At 37.8% G+C, this 22,915-nt stretch overlaps 1 protein-coding gene across 1 annotated transcript in view; it reads left to right on the top strand.

The window, feature by feature from the left end:
- Positions 1–22,915, top strand: part of plxna1a (plexin A1a) — a 278,302-nt gene that overhangs the window by 222,925 nt on the left and 32,462 nt on the right. Inside the window, exons 12-19 of the mRNA XM_006631093.3 lie at positions 1,665–1,855; positions 10,768–10,919; positions 13,290–13,410; positions 14,129–14,265; positions 17,018–17,185; positions 19,423–19,516; positions 20,020–20,259; positions 21,048–21,191. Coding sequence (XP_006631156.2) covers positions 1,665–1,855; positions 10,768–10,919; positions 13,290–13,410; positions 14,129–14,265; positions 17,018–17,185; positions 19,423–19,516; positions 20,020–20,259; positions 21,048–21,191 — 1,247 coding nt within the window. The remainder of the gene's footprint in view (positions 1–1,664; positions 1,856–10,767; positions 10,920–13,289; positions 13,411–14,128; positions 14,266–17,017; positions 17,186–19,422; positions 19,517–20,019; positions 20,260–21,047; positions 21,192–22,915) is intronic.

Raw genomic sequence — 22,915 nt, 5'->3', positions numbered from 1 at the left:
TATTCAATAATCCAGCACAGTACAATACCTGAAAGGTTGCCCTTGACTACCACTGTGCCTTAAAAGGTGAGAGAAAATGTTCCACACAACACAGAGAACCACGTTAGTCAAGTTAATTGCTAACAGCATCCTTGAGACTGGTTGACGTCAGTAGGTTAACCTAAGGCTTTATATATGAGCTTTAATGGACAGAATTGGAGGTGGGGAACAAATATTAGTCACTTGAATGAAAATTAATAGTATAGTTAGTAGTTTAATACAGTGAGTGGGGGGGAGGGAATAAGCCATATACCGTATCATTGAAAAACATTTTTTTTTATGTGGAGTCGACCTTGTGTTTTTCTGTAACAATCTGGGTCTGTGGTCTAAAGATGTTCCAGGCCATGGATGCTTTACTTCAAAGATTTCATTCTTCATTGAAGGTGCTTCTCCTAGCTGTAGGGAAAAGGCTCATGCTTTCTTCCTCTAGCAGCTTCAAATTAAATGCACTTTGCCCTAACGCAGTAGTATGTGAGGCATTAATGTTTGCCCTTGTAGCATAGGAACTGGTGGCACTGCAGCCTTATTTTTCTGTACCCAGCTGTCTGACTTGCCACCTTCCGTTGTTAACGAAAGCCTGGCCTAATGGCTGTCAGGGTGTCTTTCAGGCCAGAAGCACTGATGATGATAACTCATGACTTTTCCGTAGAAAGTGTCTGAAACGGGACCCAGGGGACTCCCAGGCACGACTCCATGAATTATCCGCCCGTGCTCATGGAAGACGTACCCTCGTGTAACGGGAAATGTTAATGTAATTAAATCATTAATTTAGTTCTGTTTAATTAGCACGGGGGTTACTTTTAAGCTTAGCCGTGACAAATCAGATTAGTTATAGACTTTGCAGGATGAAGACACGTCTCCTCTGAAGTCCTGCGGCCCCTATTAAAAATGATGCTGCTGATTTACCATGGTCCAAACAAGCTTGGTGGATTAGATCGAAAGTCTGAGTTCTCTTTATTATGTTAAAACCCATCTGGCTCTTTTAAAGACGAGAGACTCTGTAGCATTTTTAATTTTCTATCCAATTTATTTCTGCGTTTCACTTGTTTTAAAGTTGCATTTGAGGTTCAAGTTAGATCCGAGTTTGAGATTATTTACCTGTCCCAGTGCGCAAAATTAGAGTAATGTGGCATTTTCTGGGATTTGTCAGTGCACATTTTAAGAACTTTTAAGGACTTCATAGAGGGCTATTGATCATCAGTGCATGGTGAACTCAGAATTAACAAGTGAGGGTGTTTTTTGAAAACTTAAAATTTCAATACAACTGTTGATGAAGGTTGAACAGGGAAAATCCTGGTATTTTGTCCATGTTTGGCTTGCATTTATTCTGATTATCTTTTCAGTTTGCTCCAACCTTGGCTGCCCTGTATGTTTATAAAGATAGAACACCTTTTCTGGCATCTTTTCACTGTTTATTTTTTTCAGTTCTCTTGTGTAAGAGCATACTCTCTTTCCTAGGATCACTTTTTGGAATGGAGCACACCTTGCTGTGGAGAATGACTCTTCAATCACTCTGTTTCACACACATTTCGTCCAAGTGTTGTATGTTGAAATGAATGGAGCTTGACGGTTTTCTCGGCAGAGAGAGCTTTACTCTTCCCCTCACCTCTGTCTCCTGTTTCCAGCTCACTTGTACAAGTGCTCGGCCCTCCGCGAGAGCTGTGGCCTTTGTCTAAAGGCCGACCCGCGCTTCGAGTGTGGCTGGTGCGCTCAGGAGAAGAAGTGCTCCCTTCGGCAACACTGCCCGGCCCAGGAAAGCAGTTGGATGCACGCCAGCGCTGGGAACAGCAGGTGCACCCATCCCAAAATCACCAAGGTAATTTGGGGAAGAGGAGGCACCATGGAGACCAGAGAACAGGCTAGGGGGCGGAGGTGGGGGTTCTTTGGGACAGGTGATGCTATGTAATGTGTTCTGCCACCAGGTTGGCAGTTTTGTGCCAGCCACTGAGGTGCCACAACAGAAAATAACGGCCATCTGTTGAGCTCCGTGATGAACATTGGGGACTTCTCTTGGCTTCAGCCCAGCATTGCTTGTCCCTCTTGAAACTTTGCTATGCATACTGATGTGTCACACTTTTAAATTACTTCAGTATTTGATTACAAAAAAGATATAACAAATTTGTTGGACTTTTCTAAACCCCCAAGACAACCCAGTTTGCTTCTAATCTTGTGTAATGAACATTAAAGCCTGGTGTGTTTAGGGGGGATATTTAAATTTAATAAAATTGTTTCATTTGACACAGGATGGAAAAACTAAATAATAGTCATATGTTGGGGAAAAAATCTAGGAGGACCTTCTGGAGTTTGGACTGAGCAGGTTCCACTTTTGTTCCAACCAAATAGTACTCATGGACCTGCTAAATGGACAGTTGAATTACCTTATTCAGTTGTATGTCAAATCCCAAGTTTCAAGGTGTTCCTCTTGTCACTCCAGTTAAACAAGATCTTTCCTATTAAGGTTGAAATATGCACCCATATTTTAGCATAGCAACAATTGGTACAAAATGTGTGGTGATTTGACTGGACACCTAATCTGAGGCAAAGAAAAGTATGCAACAGTTAAATATTTCCAATTCCTGGCACTAATACAAGTGTTTTACTGTGGGAAAAGTGTAGCTAGAAAATTGCATTTTCACCATGCAATAAGTGCTTATAATAGTACAGAAAGAGAAGCAATGAATGTGGCCACACACTGACACTTGACAATTTAAAATAACCATCTTTAGTACCTTTTAAGTGTGTGTTAGAATTCCATCAGGTTTTACTCAGATATTAAAAGGATTTAAATATAATGTCCTATAGCCTTCCAATCCTTCCTGCTAAATTGAATGTTATTCTTTCTTTCTGGGAGAATTTATAAATTTCATTGAATAAGGTTTCCCATTTATTAAAACTACATTTTCTGTCATGGCAGGCACTGAGACTAGTACATTAAGGAAGGATTATCCAGTAATTTAGCTTCATCTAGAGTATTTAGCTCAGATTTTCTGGTTCTTATTTTCCCTACAACTGTGGAGACCCCAAGACTTCTGAAAAGAGCTACTTTCTCATTATTCTTCTGTACCACATGTATGCTTTTTTGAAGAGATTTCAGTCATCTATAAAGTGTTTTTCGAATTGAAAACCATTCCTGTTCAGTTGTCATGAAATATGTATATGATTTAAATGTATTTCCCACCAACTTTCTGATCCTTGAAAAAATACCACTGGCAATAGACTTCATTTTATTAATTGCTTAGTAGGTACCCTTCTGATTTTACAATAAGCAGAAGGGAACTTCGGTATGCATTTTGAGTCTAAAGTGGATCTTTGTTACATTTTCTGCATCCAAACATTTCCCAATTTATAAACTTTTTATACAACAGCCCTGTATTCTCTTATATACACATATATTGTTTTATATTAATTTTTTAGTAGAAGCTATGTGTACTGTACTTGGCAGATACCTTCTAATTGGGAAACTTTCAGTGTGTTTCTGTACAGCTTGCACAGCCAGATTTGTTATGGCTCAGGATAGTATTACTCCTCATATGTTTTGACAGATCAATCTAAGGTGCATATGAACAGAGTTTATCTATAATGTTAATATCTCTGCTTACCATCCTTTAGAGAAAGATAGGTGCTTTCCAGAAGAGTTTCTTTAAATATATATACAGTATATGCTCATGTCCTGCACTTTATATCAAATTCTAATCCAAATGTAAAATGAAGAAATGTGCCATCATTAAAAGTTTCTCTTATACGTCTTTTTTTTCTGTGGGGATGTAGAGTTACATTTAAAATGACCCCACTGAAACCAATTAAGGTCCAGTTTGCTATCGCTGGCATTGCTCTTGGTGAAAGTCAAATGATTTTGCTGCCAGTTCCCAGTCCCATAAGTCTTGTTTAGCTATGTTTTTACCATCAAGCAGTAAACTGAACTGTACAGACACACACAAACACACCCACACATGCATGCACACTACCTCTTCAAAGGAAGCTTTTGGTGTCAGCTTTTATAAATTTGAAAACAGCCATCCAATTATTCAGGCTTTCCTCCTTATTAAATATTGACAAAATGCAATCATCTTTTTTGTGACCCAATTTGTGTTACATTTTTGGAAATCAACCATCAGAAGAAAGTTTTCTGAAAATGTATTTAGTTCAGAAAGATGTAACTCTGAGTGCATGTACACTCAGTCTCTATGTATTCTAATGACATTCTGTATATCACCCTTAAAGCCCACAAATGAAACTACTGCAAACCATTCCTAGGTCTTTCCTTCCTTCATTTAGGGAGAGGATGGGGTCTGTGTCTAGACAGTGGAATGCTCTATCAAGGTTGATGAGCCTCTATGAGACCAAGTCTTTTTTTGGCGCGTCTTTTATTTGGAATTTGTTACGAACCTCTAGAATGCATAAGTCCATATATGTTCTGCATTAAAATATTTTTTGTAAACTTTGAGGTGGGTTTGCCAACTAAAACTAATCTCTGTTCTATATTATTTGCCTTTTTTATAACCCTTTGCTCCAGTAAGCTTAAACACTACAATCCCTTTTGTTTTTCAACTGTTATCCTTAAGCTGTTATTCATATGAAAATAAAAAAAAATCTCTCAGCTTTGTTTCTGGCTGAACATCAGTAAAAATATGCAATTAGAAGGAATTAGCTTTTGTAGATTTAAATGTAGTAACTTCTTTGAATCTGGAGTTTTCAGATGATTAGTCTAACATATCAGCTAGAAGATGAAAGAAGGGTTGGATTTATGTTTTAATTATTCCAGGCTCTAACTTCAATGAAGTTCTTATGTTGCTCCTTTGGGAACAGTGGAGCTCTTTATTATTGGTCCCTATATTTTATCTGTTTTTAAATGTGTAATCAACTAAAATTAGGCAGTCTGTTTTCAGTGCAGTATCAGAAATGAGTTAGGAGTATTTTTTCAACATGGCTTGAAGATACTATGTTGTGTTATGTATAATCATATGTTAGACCACAGCACCAAGCAAGCAATTATTTGAAATAGTTGTATATACAAGGTTTTAGCTCAAGGAATAAAATTGTACGCTTAAACTAGAATTTTAACTCATGAAGGAAGACTTCTGAGAAACAACTTCACAATTATTGCACTGCGTATCTGCAAAGGGGATACCCATCAACAGTCATGTAAGAATTATACTGAACAATAGTCATGTCATGTTTTTTTTTTCCTTGATAGTAACATTGTCATGCAGAATATTGCCCAACTGCTATGACAGACATTCTGTAATCCATTCAAAATACATTTACCACAAACAAGAAGGGGCTATTTGGCCAGTTTAGCTCATCTAGTTCTATTTTTCTCTACTGTCAAGCCCAAGTTTTACATTGGGATGGGATAAGACACCAAAGCACCTGGTGAAAACACACACAGGGAGACCATTTTAAGTCCACACAGAACACTGATGAGGACCCTGAAAATCTTTCAAGACAAAGACAACTCTGGCAGCTTCCTCAGAGTTATCAGTGAAGCATGAACCAGAGGGCACAGGTGGAACTATGAGGATGTGCCTTTAAAACTGAGAACAAATTATTTCTTTACACAAAAGGGATGTGAATATAGAAAATCCTACTACTCTACATTATCAAAGCCAGTTCCACAGCTTTTCTCAAGTAACAGCTAGATGAGATCCTTAGATCAATTCATTACCACTGTGTTTGAAATATATCCATCTCATTTTTCACGTAGAATTTTTATCACTTTTCAGTGGGAATTATTCCATAAAATCCAATGAGCCATATTTCATTCTCAAGTGATATAATTATTTTAATTAAATGCATGTTTGAAATGTATTAGTACACCATGCAGAAAAAAGGCTAGGATTTACTTAACTGTAATTTAATCGAAACCCTGAGGACATATATATTTTTATCCTGATAATCTATAGTTATGAGTACTAATGTAGCAGTGTGACATTGTTTTCTCACTCATGCTTGTTCCATTAGCAGCTGATAAGAATCTGAAGAATAGGCATGATTTACATCAAGTGAGATGCTATCAGATTGTTGTGCAATAAGCAAGTGTGATAATAAACAATATCTAAAATTTGTATTATAAACATTCAAAACACTATTGGTTCTACCAGGCAATAGAGTTGTACTGGAAAATGCAAGGAACTGTGAGAAAGGTGAGTAATAAGTTCAAGTTTTATACTTTATCCTCTGGGAAATAATATCATTAAAAGATTTCACAAAAAAAAGAATGAAATCAATTATCACTCTCAGTTTAGTTTTATAAAGATACTGTGAATATTTTTGTATAGTTCCCAAAAGGTTACATACTGACCAAATTATGAGTCTTTGTGTACCTTATACCTATTTACATGTAGATCAAATGATTACAATTCCTGAATAAAATACGGACAAATGGTGCATCAGGCATCTCCCCTCTGAAACCTCTAGTACTAGTACCTCTAGTACTAAAAAAGCCTTTAGATAGCTCCTCTAGCCTCTGAATAGCTCCTCAAGGTTAATGCTAAACATTATTTTTTATTATTCCAGAATATTTGCCATTGTGTCTTGATTTTGCAAGGCCAAATCTGCAATTGTACTAAAGAAATTTAGTTATTGGTCTTTGACAGGACTCCTTTCCAGTATGATTAATAGCTGATATTGAGAAATAACCTCAAAGATCTTTGTTTTGTGTATTATTGTAAAAAATGGCAAACATTACACAGCAAAATGCATAATGAGCAGTCTTTTTCAGAGAGTAATTAAGGTCTGATACTTTCGGATGGAGTTCATCATGTATTTTATGCTGGACCTCAAAATACGAACTTGCAATAAAATAAAAACCTTTGGCACTAAGAACCATACAAAGCAAATTTAATTAAGAAAAAGTTTAAAGATACAAAGTGGAACACAGTGGTGATCTTATCCATCTACAGTAGGTGTCAGGGAAAATGTTTTAGAAAACACTAAATCATCATATGATCTCCTCTCTGTCTTTGCATACAGTATTATCGAAGAGTCTTATGATTAAGTGGATCTGCTGTATCTCTTATGGGGTATTAATTGTATTCCTGGTCATTACAATGATATGAAACATGATAATTCGGTGACATCAGATGGTTTTTGAAAGCTCTGTCATGGATTGCAGCTGGGCCTTATGTGTAGATGCTTCAAGGCAGATGAAAACAAATAGCCTTGCTATGAAATTGCCTATAATTATATCATTATTGTTATTACGAGGTCCGCTTCGTGCTGCACATCAGTCACAATATTTGTTTTGTCATGCCACACCTGTCCTCTTTATTAGAAATAATTCCACTAAATAAATCACATTATCCTGCTGCCACACGGTTCACGATTGAAAAGACGTAATACCGAAGCAGGGGTAATAAGTTTAAATTAAGGAATGGGTGCTTTCGCAGACGGTCTATAAGGTTTCCCTTTCTCCGAAGTCAGGTAATTTTTCTTTATTAAAATGAGGGCTATTGGATTTGGAGTGTAATAAAAAGAGGAGCTAGGTTTAGATTCAAGCTAGTGCATGTCTCCTTTTTTATGATGTTCGCTTTATTGTGATTGTTATCCCTGCATATTTTGTATGCTGTTCTTAAGAATTCAATAACTGAATTGAAGAGAAAAATATGTTTAATTAACTTGGTGCCTAATTGCTACGTTGACACTTGTTTGAAAAACCCAGGCCTTTTGCTAATCTAAAAATGTTTTTAAACCTCCTTCCATAATGCATAGGCCTTATTAAACAAGTTGTTTTTAAGCCAGGTAAGTCAATTGAGAGCAAATTCATATTTACGTTGTAAACCTGGAGAGTACAAATTGATACAGCTGGGCATCTGCTGGAACAAACGCCAATTACCAAACGATGTTTTCAGAAAGCACAAGGTTAAAAACAAAAGGAAGCCAATCTAGTGTGTTTGGTTGCTAGATTCTATTTGGCTATTTAGTATATGAAAGCAGCCAAAGCAGCCATATCACTCTGCAACTCAAAAACTGGCAGCCCACTGAAGATCAGCAGGTGTGAGCCTGCTCAGTACCAGGATGGGAGACCTCCTAGGAAAAACTAAGGCTGCTGCTGGACATGGTGTTAGTGGGGCCAGCAGGGGCGCTCACCCTGCGGTCTGTGTGGGTACGAATGCCCCATTATAGTGACGGGGACACTATACGGTAAAAAGGCGCAGCGCTCCAGATGGGAATCCCAGGATGCTTCTCAAAAAAAAAAAAAGGAGGGGTGTAGTCAGGCGTCCTGGCCAAGTTTCCCATTGGCCTTTGCCAATCTGTTGTGTAGTGAGTGTTCTGGTGCACTTTGGCTGCCGTCGCATCATCCAGGTGGGGCTGCACACTGGTGGTGGTGGAGGGGACTCCCCATTACCTGTAAAGCACTTTGAGTGGAGTGTCCAGAAAAGCGCTCTAAAAGTGTAAGGAATTATTATAAAAGACTCAACAAAGTAGCTCACACCCCCATAAGTCCTTCATGTAAGGAAGTTCCCATAAATCTGCTTTAAATGCACTTCCTTTTAGTTCCACTTGTGTCCTCTGGTTTATTTCATTGTTGAGTCTAAAGGATTCCATCCCTCATTATAAAGGATTCTTAGTTAGTGATGTTTCTTTTTGAGCATTATTGTGCTGTAGTTATTGAAATCAGTGTTGAAATATCATCTATATGTTCTGTAGTGCGGAGAACTCAAACCCAAGTTCTGGAGTGCCCCAGGAGCAGTGTAAGTCACTGTTAAATCACCAGTTTCTAAAGATCTGGAACAATTCCGTTGTACTGAAGTGTACTATTAAGTAGTTATGTTATCATTTAGGGCAGAAATCTTGCCAATTTTTAAAACAGTATATATAATAACCGGCTTGGGGTTTGTCAGGCCCCACTTTGGAGCCCATGGTGGAAGTGCATTTTCCTTTAAATTATTTAAGTGGAAAACCTTTTGACATACTGGTAGTAATGAACGTGCTAAATAATTGGTATTTCTAAAAATTGTTTTTTTAAACTTTTAATTTTTGAGTTCTTTGTTGATTTTTTTTTAATGGTTGCCAGTTGTGGCTCCCAGCAACATCCCCTGTACCCTCCCACAGGGAGAATGAGGAAGTGCAGACGGGACTCCTCTGACCTGCCCTCCCATTGAGTCATCTTTTGACGTGCTGCAAGCTCCGTTGTGCAGCACAAGAGGTTCAGCATCAAGTGGAAGAGAGGCGTGCCGCCCGTAGGCGCCTGGAAAGCTGCTGGCCTCTTTTTCCTCCCCAAGAGATCGACTTGGTTGATTAATCCCAGCCTTGCCCCTGGCGGTGCTGAGCCCATCTTGTGCTACCACTTTGGAGAATCGTGGTTATAGTCAGCTATTGACATTGCCAGGCCCCGACTTCTGATGTCTAAATAGTTCAGCTTTTACCAGACAGGCTCAGATTTGTGTATTGCTGAGTTTTTCCAAAGCGTACGAAAAGCACTGCACGTGCGGTGAGTAATAAAAGGTCAGAATATTTTTGGGAAAACAGACTTATTGTTCATACCATTACCGGTACTGAGTGACAGTGTTAAAATGAATGAAGTGACACTATTATTTTAAGTATTAAAGAACTTACATTTTCTGGATAACTGTAGTGAAAGTTATGCTTCAGAGTTGCTTTCTGCCATCTCACATAACTCTCTCTCCAAGTGGTGAAGGCCTAGAATGCCTTAGGCAGCAGAGCTTTTGGTAGCTGAATGGGCTAAATAGTAAATGCAGCACCTTCAGTGTTGCATATTGTACATTACCGTTTTATCATTAGGCACAAATGCTTTCTTTTGTTTGAATGCTGATTGTACTTCGCAACATTCTTGTGTGAATTCGCTAAAATTCGTGTTTGGGTGTGGAACTTTGCATCTTGTCTAGTTTTGTAAGCCCTGTGCCTTTTTTCTTTTCCATCTAATGACCTAATTTAGTTTTAATATCTTTAGTTATGATGTGGATTATTTTTTTATGGAAGTATACTGTACATGCTTAGCAGACCAAACCACCTTTGTTTATAGGTAAATATATTTCACTTGTTTGGGAGATTGTTGCTGAAGATAGAATTCTATGTGGGGGGAAAAAAAAACCTTTCTGAACTTCTGTATCTCAGTGCTGCTATGCTAGCTTTCACAGCACGGTAACACAGTATACTGTTGTATACTGAAGCTGTCTAAATCTGCGGTTTTATTTACCAGAACTGTTTGTTTTTTTTATTTAAAAACTGTGAAAACAGATCTGAATTTAGTTTTTATGTCTGACCATATACAGTAAAAAGTTGTGTAAGTGCAGGCATACAGAGGAAGTATTATGCTTCAATATGCCAATAATAGGGAAAACTGTGTATTAGATCTTAAATGTTATCTGTGGCATGGGATTTAGGCATCGTGGGTTGAATTCTAGCTTGGAACTCCAGTTCTTGTGAATTCATTGTTCCCCTTGTGTTCACATGGATTTTCACCAGATGCCACTTTTTTGCCCATCTTCTAAGTGTATGCAGGGTAGTACATACTGTATGATTGGCTACTCTAACTCCCGTTTCTGAGCTACTGGATTTCAGAGGATTTCTTATTTGGGTGGGTTTATTCCCTTACAGCAAGTATTGGCTATAGGGCTACAGAGAAATGGAATCAAGAATCTGATGGGCCAAAAGGCATCCTGATTTGTGGCTTTTCAGGTATTCTGACAAAGCTGTATTCAATCCTCTTTCGTTTTCATTGCCAGCACACTCCTAACCTGCCTGCGTTATTCCTTTCCTCTGCAGCTGTTACCCGAAACCGGCCCCAGGCAAGGTGGAACCCGGCTGACTATCATTGGTGAGAACCTGGGGCTTCAGTTCCGAGATATCCAATCAGGAGTAAGAGTGGGGAAGGTCATATGTCACCCCATTGAGGAAGAGTACATCAGCGCTGAGCAGTAAGTTATTACTCTGTTGTTCTGAATCAAAGGCATGCCTTGACAGCAGCCGGTATTTTAAAAATAACTCGTGTCAATGTATCATCTTGTTTCTCCACTTTACACGCTCTTCAGTATTTTGAGTAAGAAAACATATTATCACAAAATAAATTAGAACAAAGCGAAATGTTTGTTGAATTATAGCGATCCGTATTACAGTGGGGATCTAAAACGTTGACTTGGAAGAGCTCTGTATGTACTGGTTTTTCTCTTCTTTGCATTGTCAGCTTTGTCCAGTTTCGCAGGAAAAGGAGGTTTGCATTGATTAAGGACCAACATGTGAACTGCCAGGCGCATCATTGCCTTTCATTACTTTTCCCAAAACACTGATAAATAGATCTAAATTACCGTAACAGTTCTTCAGCTGTACAAGTTCATCACTTCAGTCACTGTCAGTGTAACCTCTGTCAGAAAACAGTCTGGATTATCAAATGATGGTCTCATACGGCCATGAAATACGTCAAATCTTGGCATCTGCTTCCTGTTTCCTCAGATCACAGATCTTGTGCACACAGTGGTGGTTCATCCCTAGTCTCATTGGCTTTGTCTTCAGGGTCAGATATCTCTGACTAGAGTCCTTATCTGTACCTCTCTTGCTGGGTTCTTTTCCGTCTGTCATTGATGGCCTTTTTTTTCCCCCCAGAGGTGATCCACTGCCTGTCTGTTTCTTCTTTTTCCATCCTCTGCCTTCCACCTTCCTCTTCCCCTTTTAAATGAGTGGTCAGCACGTCACGACCTGAAAGGGCTGTGAGCCCTTTTCATTTTCACCCCCACTCTCAAAAATGAATGAAATGACAGTGGAAATAACTGGGGAGTGAGGTAATTCATAAATATAGGTTTAAGGTGTATCGAAACTACTGTGTTATGCTTATAGGTACATTATCTTATTTTTTACCCATTTCACAAAGGTTCTTTTTAAATATTAATATAACCATAGCTTGCTGTTCTACTTAGGGATTTGATTCCACAGCTGAATGGCTGAATAACTGAAGGATATTTTGCCCACGTTTAACCTGCTCTTCCATCCCCTAATTAAGCTTTGCTGAATGCTTCCTACAGCTTTCACCACAGAATGTGTCAGTCAAATTAGAAGTAATATTGCACAGCATTAGTGACTGCAATTACATTTGTCATTTTAATTAGATGTTTCTGTAGATGCTACCGAGTATTTTCTACATAGCATAAAAGAATTTTGGCATTTTTAAATCTATGCATCAGTGTGTGTGTGTATGTATATATATATAGCGTTTGCTTCATTTATTTGAAATCAGTATGTCTCTAATTCCAGTAGATTAAATGATGTGCTTCATGTCCTTTTACAAGACACCTACTGCTTTGTATATGAAGTTCTCTCTCCCTCTTTAAACCACTTTTAGAATTTTAATTAACCTTATTTGCTTAGTGAATTGAAAATTGATAACAGTTCTCAAACCTGGGAAAACCTCAGTCATTTGAAGCTCATTTTCATCTGTGCAACATCCAGTAGGGTGGACAAAGGAGAGAATTAATAACTTGCAGCAACAGGAGGAGCAAGTCGTTTCAGGATGAAAAGAAGTCAAGCAAATCTAATTAAAAACCCACTTCAGACATTTATTCACTGTCAGGACAGTCTAATTAGCCATCCAGCATGTTCTGTCCAGCGTAACATAAGGTTAAAAACAAGCACCATTTCCCCCCCCCCTATCAGCTTATGCTGAGGAATACTGTTTGGAAGAAGATTTTTCATTGACTCTTTTACTTTGAATTCACCACTAGTCTCGCATAAGCGATCAAGCTTTCATTGATTTTAGAGCCTGGAAGTTACTCAGTGAAAGCCCCCCCCCCCCCCCCCCCCAGTCCTTTAAAAACCCCAGAAACTTTTTTTTGTTTCAGTTAAGCTTTCAGTTGCCTAATTGGACACTTACATGAACTAATCGCCTACTAAATTAGACCTTTTATATCATTTTCTAGTTTGAAAAAAATTGCAGCTTTCACAGTACTAGTATAAGTTCACAGTTAGCTGAAGACATCTAGGTTTTTAAAACCTGGATCCAGTGAAAATCCCAAATTAAGCAAATTATTAAATTCAGGGGTCAGTTTGACAGTTTACTTGGAATGGAAGGCAGAACACATTGGGGTCCTGTTTACCAGGTAAGGGAAGCCTTGCTAAGTGGAATTATTCAGTAAAATAAACGTATCGATAACAAATTATTACACATAAGAGCCACAGAGATGAAGACGGAGTGTGTGTGGGGTGGTGTCTACATGCTTGGCATTCATTTTCATCAGCATGTTTGACTCCTCAATGCTTGTTTGCTGTATTAACTGAAGCCTTTTTTCCCCCTTTCACAGGATTGTGTGCCAGATTTCTGACGCCACTGGCTACAGGGTTCAGGAGGCCCACGTTGAAGTGTGTGTGAGGGATTGCAGCTCAGATTACAGAGCCACCTCGCCTAAATCCTTCACCTTTGTGGTGAGTGTTATAAGGTTGCTCAGTTCCTGTGGCTGTTCGAATTATGGGTTCCAATGCCATCCCTCTGCTCTTCCCTTTATTCTTTGCAGCTTCAGTCATACATCACAAATTTAACAAGAAAGGACAGAATTTGGTTCTTTTAAAGAAAAATACTGACGCTGTAGTCATGGTAGGGCTAGGTGGAATCCTGCGTAGATTAACAATAATGCTGTTCTCAGATTTTCTGAGGTTCTGGGTTGAAAACTGCTCATCTTAAATGTCTGTCCTGGTTTCCTGTGAATTCCACCATATTACCTTTGGCATCCATTTCTAAGGAAGAGCTGAGAAGTGACTGAAGGCAATTTTGCCTTTAAGAGGTCCAAGTGCTCAGCTGTATGTATTTGTTTTTGATTACAACTGAGAACATTGCATTTTGTCATTTGCATTTCTGTATCTTCGTTCTTTTGTCATATTTTACGTTAGGGCCCTTTGTGTTTTTTTCTGATTGTCTAACTACCTGCCTCTTAGTACAATTTGAGACAGTCCTTTGAATTAAAGCATCAGTAAGCCCTGTTAATTGTAGCCAAGTGCAGTGCTTGTAGACCAGCAAGGAATACAGAAGAAAGGGGCTCCTGAACTTAATTTAACACTTTAAAATCAACTGTACTGTTTCGCATGGTAGTGCCTCACAAGTCAGTTTACATTGCATTTGAATAACTGTTTTTTTGCTTTCCCCTAGACCCCCTATTTTACCAAAGTGAATCCATCGAGAGGTCCAGTCTCTGGAGGAACACAGATAACTATTGAAGGGAATCACCTAAATGCTGGCAGCGCAGTCTCAGTTAACATTGGGCTCCATCCGTGCAAGTTTGAGAGGTGAGGGTGTTGTCCTATTCTGTACACAGTTTAAAATGTAATTGAAATGTGTAATAACAGTTATGGTATGCCTTTTCCACACCACAGAAGTGGACTTGGGAAAACTAGAGCTGCACAGTGAGTTCATCATCTTATTAATCCCGCTCTGGGATAAGGACCTGAACAGTGAGGTTAAAACAAAATACTATCTATTCTGTGCTGCCAGCTGTAGTGTTATAGAGGTAACATTGGGGAACATTTGAATCACACACACAGCAGAGAAAATGGGTACGTGTGTGTTTAAAGCATTTCACAGTGCTGCGCTCAGCGTGCAAGACCATTATTAACCATCACTTAGGTCCTGAACATTTTTTATTGGGTGATGTGGAAAACAGAATTGTGACTTGGGGATAAAAGTGTTAAGGAATAATCGAGCAGAAATGGATGAATGTCCTTATTGTTGACTTTCATTCTCCCAGCTTGATATGACAGGTGTGGTTTCTTAAAACCTAATTAATTTCTCAGTTTTTTTAAATGTAATCTGTCCTTTATTTACAATGAAGTCCTAGTTATTGACAGGGTTCCATGAAATAATCGATAAGGCTCTGAATTTACATGATTTGTTACTTATTTTTTAACACATTGCGGATTATGGCAGATACAGAGATTAGGTTTTATTGTCCATGCAAACTGGCCGTTTTGAGTCAACTGGTGGATCTGTTGTTTTTTTACATGGGTTTACTATTTTCTTACCAAACATGTTGCATTTTTTAAATATTAAACAAGCTTGGTAGGTGTCTTCTAATGTCTCATCAGGAAGATTCATCTCAAGGTTTGACAAATGGAGATTAGATTAATAAAAAATGACACTGAGAAAGAGTAACCCTAAATTTACTTTTGCTTTTTTAATTTACAAAATGTAATTTTAAAGGTTTGTAAATATCTTTGCTTTGTTAGCATTTCAACATCTTTTCATTGAGCTATATATGTATAAAAATATTTAAAATATTGTTATTATTAAATATGTTATTTTTATTTTAAAAATTAGAAGTGGCCTTTTTTTCATATAACATATCAGTTCTCTCTCGCCCCCTAGTGGAGATAGGCCAGAGGCAAAAGAACCAGAAAATAAATTTGTCCTGCAGAAAAATGGTCATCCTTGGATTATTATAATTTGGATTATTAAAACTCAATGCATTCTTAATAGTGATTAAATTTAATTTTAGGCTGCTTCTTTAGGTTTCTAATTTCAATCTCCATCAACACTCCAACCCCTCAAAAAATTAAACATTTGCAATCAGCATACCGCAACACTTAAAGTAATGTAGCTATGAGCACTAGAGGAAAAATGTAAAATAAAATAATGTTAGTGTGAAAGAATGCCTCAAATGTGGAACTGGGATGGGAGCCTTTTCTAGTTTTTCATCTGAAGCGCTGTTCTGTGCTAATGTGTGAAGCAGAAGTTTTAGACCTCTGTGTTTTGTTTTATAAGGATTTTTACCTAAGAAATAACCCAAGCGCTTCTCTCTTCTTCCCCTTTGTGTTTGTGACAAACGGCTTGTCAAAATATGTACAATCAATCTGTTGCTTGAAGATACATGTTATGAAAGAGGTTCCCATGGAAACATTTAGAAAAAGAGAAGCTCTAAAGATGTTTCTTGGAAGCATTCAGTGAAAACCTGCCTGAAATTTCATAGCAATTGTTCTTCATACTTACAAATAAGTGGTGGTATTTCAGCAGATTAAGGGTAGATCTGTGTGGGGGGAAAAGGAAAAGTGCATAAGCTTGCATGTGTTTGGGGTAATAATGGTTTTCAATAAAATAAAACAGTAACCCTTATTTCTTTAAGCACAGTATGTCTTTATACAACATCATGCATCATTAAAATGATAGCTTTTAATGCATCAAACTTGTCCTTAATGTAAAATTGAATTTTTCTGTTTGGCTTGATGAAGATAGTTACAGCACGCGAGGCAATGTAATACCAGAGACAGATCAAAGATCATTCATCTTTGCACTGCAGGCCTTTTTTGCAGCTTCTGATTTCCAAGTCTAACTTCCCTTCTTTCTGTCCGTTGTCCTGCAATTAAAATGAGTTTATAGTGTCAGCCAAAGAAATGTTTTGACAGTGAAATATTGATTGAATTCTAATGATAATATCGCTGTTTGGTCTGAAATCTTGACCTCTGTAACTTTGTTTTGAATGTTGAAGCTCTAATTTAAAACACCAATAGCGTCGTTAAGGATTTTTATGGTATTTACTGTGCTTAAACCACACTAAAATCCATAAATGACTTAAACCTCTCCAAAGCCTCATTTTTTTATTTTCTTTAATCCAAATATCTGATCTAAAACCAAATCCAGTAATGTGTTTATTAGCACTTTTAAGAAATGTCTGTTAAAATTAAAATAAATATTTTTTTATTCTATGCTCAGTACAGTATGTATGTTGAATACAGTATATGTCTGTGCACTCTAGGATAATGTAATATTGCCATTTCAGTTTTATACTTCTATCATTCAGAGAACTTTTGCCTAGAATGTTTGTAAGCCAACATTCTGTTTACTGCTTTAAAAGGCTTTTATTTAAATATAAAAGCTGTTTTGTTGCTAATTAGTTTATTGCTCCATACATTTCATCGAACACGTTCAGGACCTCAACTTTGATAACGAGGCTGGGTAGGTTTTTTTTCCAGCAATAATTAAGAGGCAAGAGTCCGTGCCAAGGTATTTGTAGGTTGATAAATAACAAATGATGCCCATCTTTTTCAGGAGGAGCGCCAGAGAGATTGTATGTGTGACCCCTGCAGGTCAAAGTTCAGGGGGAACTCCTGTCATGGTGGATATCAACTGGGCGGAACTGAGGAACCCGGAGGTCAAGTTTAATTACACAGAGGACCCGACAATCCTGAAAATAGATCCGGAGTGGAGCATTGCCAGGTAAGTGACCCCAGCTGGGTGAACAAAAGGCCCAATAAAGTATTAATAAAATCTAAGATCGCACTGCTTAAACCTTTTATTTTCTTTTTCATATATCAGTCTTATTTACTGTGGAAGGTTTCATCCAATGTACTTACCACAGAGATGAATAGTGATAAACATTTTCAGAATTGGCTAGAGCAGTTGATTCTCAAGATTTCCATTTCTGGAAATATGTGATTGCTAAGGAACACACTTTTCAAACCAGTGATTTCAGATTGGTCCTTTACTATAGGTCAATATAAAGCTAGTTAGTCTCGGAGATAATGTCATAATATGATGCGATAAATTGCATTGCATGCAGAGTACAAACAGCCTTCAAAGTAAAATAATGAAAATACTGTTTCAATTATTTAATGTGCATCATATGCAATTAAGTATGTGAGGAGCAAGTGTTAATTAAACATTCTTTAGAGAACTTAATTTTCTTTCCAGGTTTTCTTGAAAGTTCCTAAGACTGTTAAGATCCTTAAAGATCACCCCTTAAGTGCCTGCAGATGAGCGGTATAATTAGACGATTTCTGACTTAAATATTTTTGTTTCTGTGCTGCGGAAAATGTTAGGAATGTTTCTTTCTTGGAGTCAGATGAACTTGAAAGTGTCAGATTAGGAGAAGCAAGCTAAAGGCTCTCCCATGGTTTAGGCATCTGCTTGTAATCCTGGTTGGGCCCTACGTTAGAGATTGCCAGATGAAATCTGGGCTGTGTCATTTGTTAGCTGTTACTAGGAACCCTCTCGTCTCTTGTTTTGTACTGTGCCACTTGTTTTGGTCCAGGGATCTAAATCGTTAACCAAGAAAATGACAGCTGATATCAAATTCATTTTTTAATAAGGTAAAGGATACTGTGATTTGAGAATGTTACTGTGTAACAGCAAGCATACTTTCTCAAAGGGTTTCTTACTAATGCAGTACCGAATCTCCTTCATTAAACTTTTCTCAAAGCTTGTGAGACCTGTAGATGTGCATCTGGTTAATGCTGATAAACCAGCAGCCAGAGTTCTCGGTCCCAGTGCATTTCCTGTCAGAATCAGCTTAAAAACCTTTCAACGAACACTGATAGGAACTGAAGGTAATTCCCGCTTGTGAGCTGTGCTGATGATCAGCTGTGCATTCCCTGCTGATTTAGGCGGTTGTTTGGCATTTTCAGGGCCAGATGATGTAGGCTATTAATGAAGCTGGATGGTCATCCCAAATGTCTCAGAGCACAGATCGCTGTTCCAGCTGGATGAGTGAAACCGTGGTTCAGTGCATACCAGATTTGCCAATGCTCATGTTATAGCCTAACAAAACGAAGGTCCTGATTCCTCCACTAAAGCCTTTTCTTTCAACTGCCCCTATATTATACTTATTGTTGACAGCTTTGACCGAGCATTGGACCAGTGTTTGTAAATCTACAGTATACGTGTCTTGTGTTTCACATTATATTCAAGATTTTTGAAAACCTTGTTGCTGAGTGCACCCACAATCCCACAGCTGTGCCTCCAGTGATGTACAAACATAAAAAGACTTTACATATATGAACCTATGCGCTCAATATGGTTAAAAATGATTGTCACTGTTACTGTTATTTATTTTATGAAGTGCTAACTGAATACAGATTGCATACCGTAAATGATGTGCTCTGATTAAGATGACGGGTGTCTAAAAGCACTGTAATACGCCTGCTTCAACTGAAACATGATTCATCTATTTATTTTGCTAAATGTCAGACTCAGGTAAAATAATAGTTCTTTGACTTTCCTCTCTCTTATTCAAGTTTTAATGGAAGAGGCTAATTGCTGCTTTCTGTAACTTTTTAAGGGTATAGCAAAGGTTTTGGACAAAGTGAACACAGGCTGTGCAGATAGCTGCAGTGTTTGCAAATAATTTTATTTAAAAAATCTTGTTCCTAGAATTGACATTAAATTAGAGCCATGGAACTTTTAAAGGAAGCACACAAAAATGATTATGCAAATCAGAAAAGATTTACCGAAATGATTTTTAGTGCCAAGATTTAGGGGTACTGAAGAGAGATAAACTCATGACAGGTTTGAAAGAAAAACAGAGGTGTGAACCTTACGTTCACAGCTAGAAATGAGCTATTTCGTACAGAGGAGTTTTCTAAAACATATTTAAGAAAGGTAAACATGAGAATCAAAATCTGTTTGTAGTGATCTAATCAAATTGCCTTGATCGATATCTTTTATCTTTTCTGTAGTGGTGGAACTTTGCTGACCATTTCTGGCACCAATTTAGCCACTATCAAAGAACCCAAGATAAGGGCCAAGTATGGTTCTGCAGAATCCATCAATGTGAGTACTAACACCTCCACCTATGACCCAGATGGTCAACCTATGCTCTGCATTTTAGACAAGGCTTTGAATCACCTTCTGGAAGTTTAACCTTTGAAATGTCAACAGATAATAAACTAGATATGGCAATTCTCTTGTGTAGTATCAGAAGCACAGGGTTACCTTTTGCTTGAATTATACCTGAAGTAAAATATTATAGCTGGCTGTTAGCAGATTTATATGTATTTGTAATGTTCTTTCAGTGTATGACATTGGATTTGGTTCTAAAAAATAGATTTATAGATTTTTTTGTTTGTTTAGATTATATAAGTATATTTTTCATATGTCATATTGTAATGCATTACATAAAATCGAACATTTTAGACTTTGGAAATGGTTCATCGTTTTTGCTGGATACATCGTAAACTTCACACAGTAGATTAAACTGAAACTAAAATACAGTGCTAGATGTGGTGTACTGTATGTATTGAAATGTCAGTTTTCTGTGCTTGTCTCTGTTTCAGAATTGCACTGTCCACAATGACACCACAATGGTATGCTTTGCTCCTTCTGTGGCTGATACAGAGAAAAGCTTCTCTGACAGTGGAGACAGGCCAGATGAAATTGGGTTCATCATGGACAACGTCCAATCTGTGCTCATCATCAATGAAACAGTGTTCAGTTACTATCCCGACCCTGTCTTTGAGCCGCTGAGTCCCACAGGAATCCTGGAACTCAAGCCAAGCTCTCCTCTTATTCTCAAGGTAGAGAGTCTACATAATTCAACCTCTTTGGCCTTCCATGGCCATATATTTTTATTTGTGCTCCCCATTTTGACTTTCCAATTGTCCACTCCCAGCAGCCATCACAAGGGGAAGGGCAGACAGGCTCTTCTGACTTACCTAACTAAGGAGGCTGGCATCTTTTGTCATTCTGCAAGCACCACAGTGACTTCTAGGAGCGTTAGATTAATTGAAGGATAGGCACGGCACTCACCAGCAGCCCTGCAAACCCCCTAAAATAGAAGACATTTGTTGCCTCCTCTGTGCTCTGCTAGTAATCCTGTGTGCACCAGTAATTGTTTTAACAATGTTTTTTTTTTCATTTCTGTTCCACTCTGAGAACCTTTTGTAGATACTGTATGTCAAATTAAGTGCATTTGTTAAATCAGCTCTTTGTAAACTTAAAAATATTGAATGTGTTAATTGATTCTGATCAGTTAACTTAATTGATAGTTGAAGCTGTAATGAAGCCTGGCACCCTATATTTGATGCACATGGTACTGCATCTTCTACACTGATAATTTTGTGGCTTTAAATCTTTGCTCTCTAGCATAATACGCTCCTGCCCATCACAAATTTTCACTGTTTAATTTCAGAGGCATTCAAATGTTTCATCTGTTCACTTACATGGCTTTTCTCCTGAGGCTGTCCACCGGATCTCTTGCAATCCCAACTCCTTACAAGAATTTTATCTTGTACTGTGATGAACTGTATGTTTTAGTAAAACGTTCTTGTGGTTCTTGATTGAAAAGCTGAGATTTTCTTTAAAGGGACGGAACCTGATTCCATCAGCTCCTGGAAACTCCAGACTGAACTACACTGTTCTTATTGGCGAGACCCCCTGCGTGCTAACACTTTCCGAAACGCAGCTTCTCTGTGAGTGGCCCAACCTCACTGGCCAGCATAAAGTGACTGTAAGTATTTGTACCCTTTGTGTTTCAAACTGAAATGTCTACTATCCTAATCTGGTCTGTGTAGCAGGAGGATTCCAGTTTGGTTCAGCAGTACCTCAGACAACACAGTAACTCATCTCTTACCCATCCAAGCCAAATAAGTCTGCATGTGCATTATCACTGAGAAACCTTTTTGTTTTCTATTTAATTGTGCTTGAGGTAAGAGTAAACACACCAGCTGAACCTGAGTAAACATTATGGAAATTAAGTAGAAGAGATAACGTCAGATTCCATGACAGCAGTGAATTTGGACCTGGAATTATTTTGGTTATCCTTCTACCTCTGCTCGCATTTTAAGTAAAGAACTTCTACGCTGTCTTATAGATGCCATTAAATGCTTCAGTCTGTGTTTTAAAGCAAAAGTTTATGGGATTTAGTTCTCCTCATTAAAGTTGCTTTTTGTTGGGCTTTTAGAGTATTTTGTTAGTTATTAAAGTTATTCATTTAACATCTGTGTCCCCTTCTTTGTCATTAAAATCTCCCATGCCCATGTAGATTGTTTACAAGAAACACAGTAGCTGTCTGTGAAATCATAGTTGGTTTTAGTGTAACTTTTTTGGAAAGGGCACCTGTACCTCTGAAAATCAGTGATTTAGTTATTTTTTGATAAATGAAGGACTAGGAGGTCAAAAGATTGATACTGCAAAACTTTTTGTAAGTGCTACATAAAGTACTATATGAAATCTGGAAAATCTGAATAAAGCTGCTTCAAAAATAAGTTGTTGACAATTCCTAACAATGGGGGTAATTAAGATGTAAGGAGAAATTTTAAAACAAAGTGGCTACAGATTGTGTTAAAAATATAAATGTGTTTTCCATTACCAATCTGCTAACGTTTCTGTGAGGCTAGCCTAAGAACTAAGCACAGATGTGTGCTCTTTCTCTGTAAACTGACCTCCATGTCGTTATAAGCAGAAGTGTTGCATGTGGTCATGTAAGGTTTAATATCCCAGAGAGCTTTCCTCTCTGGCTGCAAATCAGCACTGAAGGCTGTTTGTTTTGAACGGATGGGAGCCCTGTGTTTACTCTGTTTCCTGGGCAGCTGTTTGGTTTCCACTTGCAAAATTCTGGGAAAGTTGTTTCATTTGGACTTACTTATAGAATACTTCTGAATCACATGAGTTTCCTTGTGAGATTGACCAAATTGCAGCCCTTAGAAATCCCCCTTTCTGATTTAACTAACTCCTGGCTTACAAAAGCAGGGCAGGTCTACAGACCAAGACTTCACACATATAATGCTCCATAGAGCTACAAATGAACAATCAATCGAAAAGGCAACATTTTGCTCCTACAGCATATGCTCTATAGATGTTCTCTATGTTTTTTATAACTCCTAAATTCAAACTTTAGATCTTTTTTTAACAAATCAGTCCTTAATCTAGAGAAATCAGAAATTACTAGACTAGAAATTTACATTTAATTTGGACTGTTGAACAGTAGTGAAAAAGGTTGCCAGACACATGACAATATCTAGAATATTTCCACTGTTTAGAAAGGGAGGATTGCTTTAAGGGATTACTGCTAGAGGTTACTGCCACAAGTTACTCTTTCACACAAATATATTGAATGCTGGATATTTTTTTAAATAATTAGAAAGTAGACTGTTTGTTTTATTTGTCAAATTAGGTTAGTTTTAGCTACTGTTCAGACTTGGAGATACTGTAACTAGTTGAAGATCAAATGTC

The sequence above is a fragment of the Lepisosteus oculatus genome, chromosome 4 (assembly GCF_040954835.1).
Source record: "Lepisosteus oculatus isolate fLepOcu1 chromosome 4, fLepOcu1.hap2, whole genome shotgun sequence".
In the NCBI taxonomy this organism is placed as follows: domain Eukaryota; kingdom Metazoa; phylum Chordata; class Actinopteri; order Semionotiformes; family Lepisosteidae; genus Lepisosteus; species Lepisosteus oculatus.
This window is presented reverse-complemented; position numbering and strand designations above follow the sequence as displayed.